The 1,613-nt window shown below is 46.1% G+C and overlaps 1 protein-coding gene across 1 annotated transcript; it reads right to left on the reverse strand.

The window, feature by feature from the left end:
- Positions 1-46: 46 nt before the first annotated feature.
- LOC121841957 (neprilysin-like) lies at positions 47-1,351 on the reverse strand (the record flags this gene model as incomplete). Its single annotated transcript, XM_042312159.1, has 4 exons — positions 1,258-1,351; positions 828-921; positions 559-687; positions 47-145 (listed from the first exon to the last, which is right to left on the reverse strand). Coding segments are annotated over exons 2-4 (306 nt in total), but the record flags the coding sequence as incomplete, so codon positions are not given.
- Positions 1,352-1,613: the final 262 nt, after the last annotated feature.

Below are 1,613 nucleotides of genomic sequence, written 5' to 3' on the forward strand. Positions count from 1 at the left end.
CAGCCTGAGGTCAACGGGTAGATATCAAATGGCAGGTGAGTCTCACCTTCTCCTCAGCAGCCTTCTTGGTCTCTACATCCATCCATCTTAGGTGGTCTAAGTTACTGATGAATACCTCCCGTATCACAGAGATCATCTCTTCCATCTACACACACACACACACACACACACACACACACACACACACACACACACACACACACACACACACACACACACACACACACACACACACACACACACACTTTAAACAGATCAGTATGTACTGATAATGTCTCTATTGTGGATCTCAGCCCAGGTTCCTCTGGAACAGAATGTGATAGTCATCTCTTCTTTCAGTGTTAAGGAAAACAATGCTTTAGAGTGAACTTAAAATGAGCTTAAAATAGCTGTGTATGTGTCAGGGGCCTGACAAAACGTTTCATAGAAAATATGTGTTTGGATCACAATCTGTGTGAGCATAAACTCACTGGTATGAGACCCTATTGTGTCAGCCAATGGGTGATCTGAACAGGCTTACGGACACACACTCTCCCCCCACCCCCTCGTGAACCTCACCAGTTCTTTGCTCTCCCCAGAGAAGGACTCCTCTACGTACAGTCTTCCGACAGCGTTGTCCATATTGTTGTTGACGTAGATGACACACTGCCGCCACACCGCCGCCTCCGACGTGGCACCGTACAGCGCCTGCAGGGGGGCAGCAGGGCATGGCTCACACTGATGACATCACACACACCAGAGAAATAGTGAGATGTAGGAAGAGAAGACGGACTACAGAGAAAGGAGGGAGGTGAGAGTGAAAGGACGAGGAGATGGCGTGTCTGTACCTTGCGGAAGGCTTTCCTGGTGTCCCTGTACTGCCTGCTCAAACCCACCACCATGTTCATGACAAAACGCCACACCATGTAGTTCTGCAGGACTCTGGAAACAACAACATGGAAACACCACACCAGCAACTACAGTTGATCTAAAATGTACTAGAAATGAGAACGTTTGAATAACTGACGCCTTCTCATCATATTAGCAAAGATGCAAGCCAATGTTCTCAAAGTGTTCTGGTTAGGATAGGGTTGAGCCAATGATCTCACCTCTTAGTGTACTTGGCTAGGATAGGGTTGAGTCAATGATCTCAGTGTACTTGGCTAGGATAGGGTTGAGTCAATGATCTCACCCTTAGTGTACTTAATAGGATAGGTTGAGTCAATGTTCTCACCTCTAGTGTTCTTGGCTAGATAGGGCTGGAGTCAATGTTCTCACCTCTTAGTGTTCTTGGCTAGGATAGGGTTGAGTCAATGATCTCCACCTCTTAGTGTACTTGGCTAGATAGGGTTGAGTCAATGTTCTCAGTGTACTTGGCTAGGATAGGTTGAGTCAATGTTCTCAGTATCATTAGGATGATAGTGAACAGCTTCCGGCGCCGACAGAGATGGCCGCCTCGCTCAAGGTTCCTAGGAAACTATGCAGTTTTTTTTTTTTTTACGTGTTATTTCTTACACTAGTACCCCAGGTCATCTTAGGTTTCTTTACATACAGCCGACAAGAACTACTGAATATAAGATCAGTCAACTCACCATCAGTACGACCAAGAATATGTTTTTTGCGATGCGGATCCT

Source organism: Oncorhynchus tshawytscha, unplaced genomic scaffold (assembly GCF_018296145.1).
Source record: "Oncorhynchus tshawytscha isolate Ot180627B unplaced genomic scaffold, Otsh_v2.0 Un_contig_4549_pilon_pilon, whole genome shotgun sequence".
Classification (NCBI taxonomy): domain Eukaryota; kingdom Metazoa; phylum Chordata; class Actinopteri; order Salmoniformes; family Salmonidae; genus Oncorhynchus; species Oncorhynchus tshawytscha.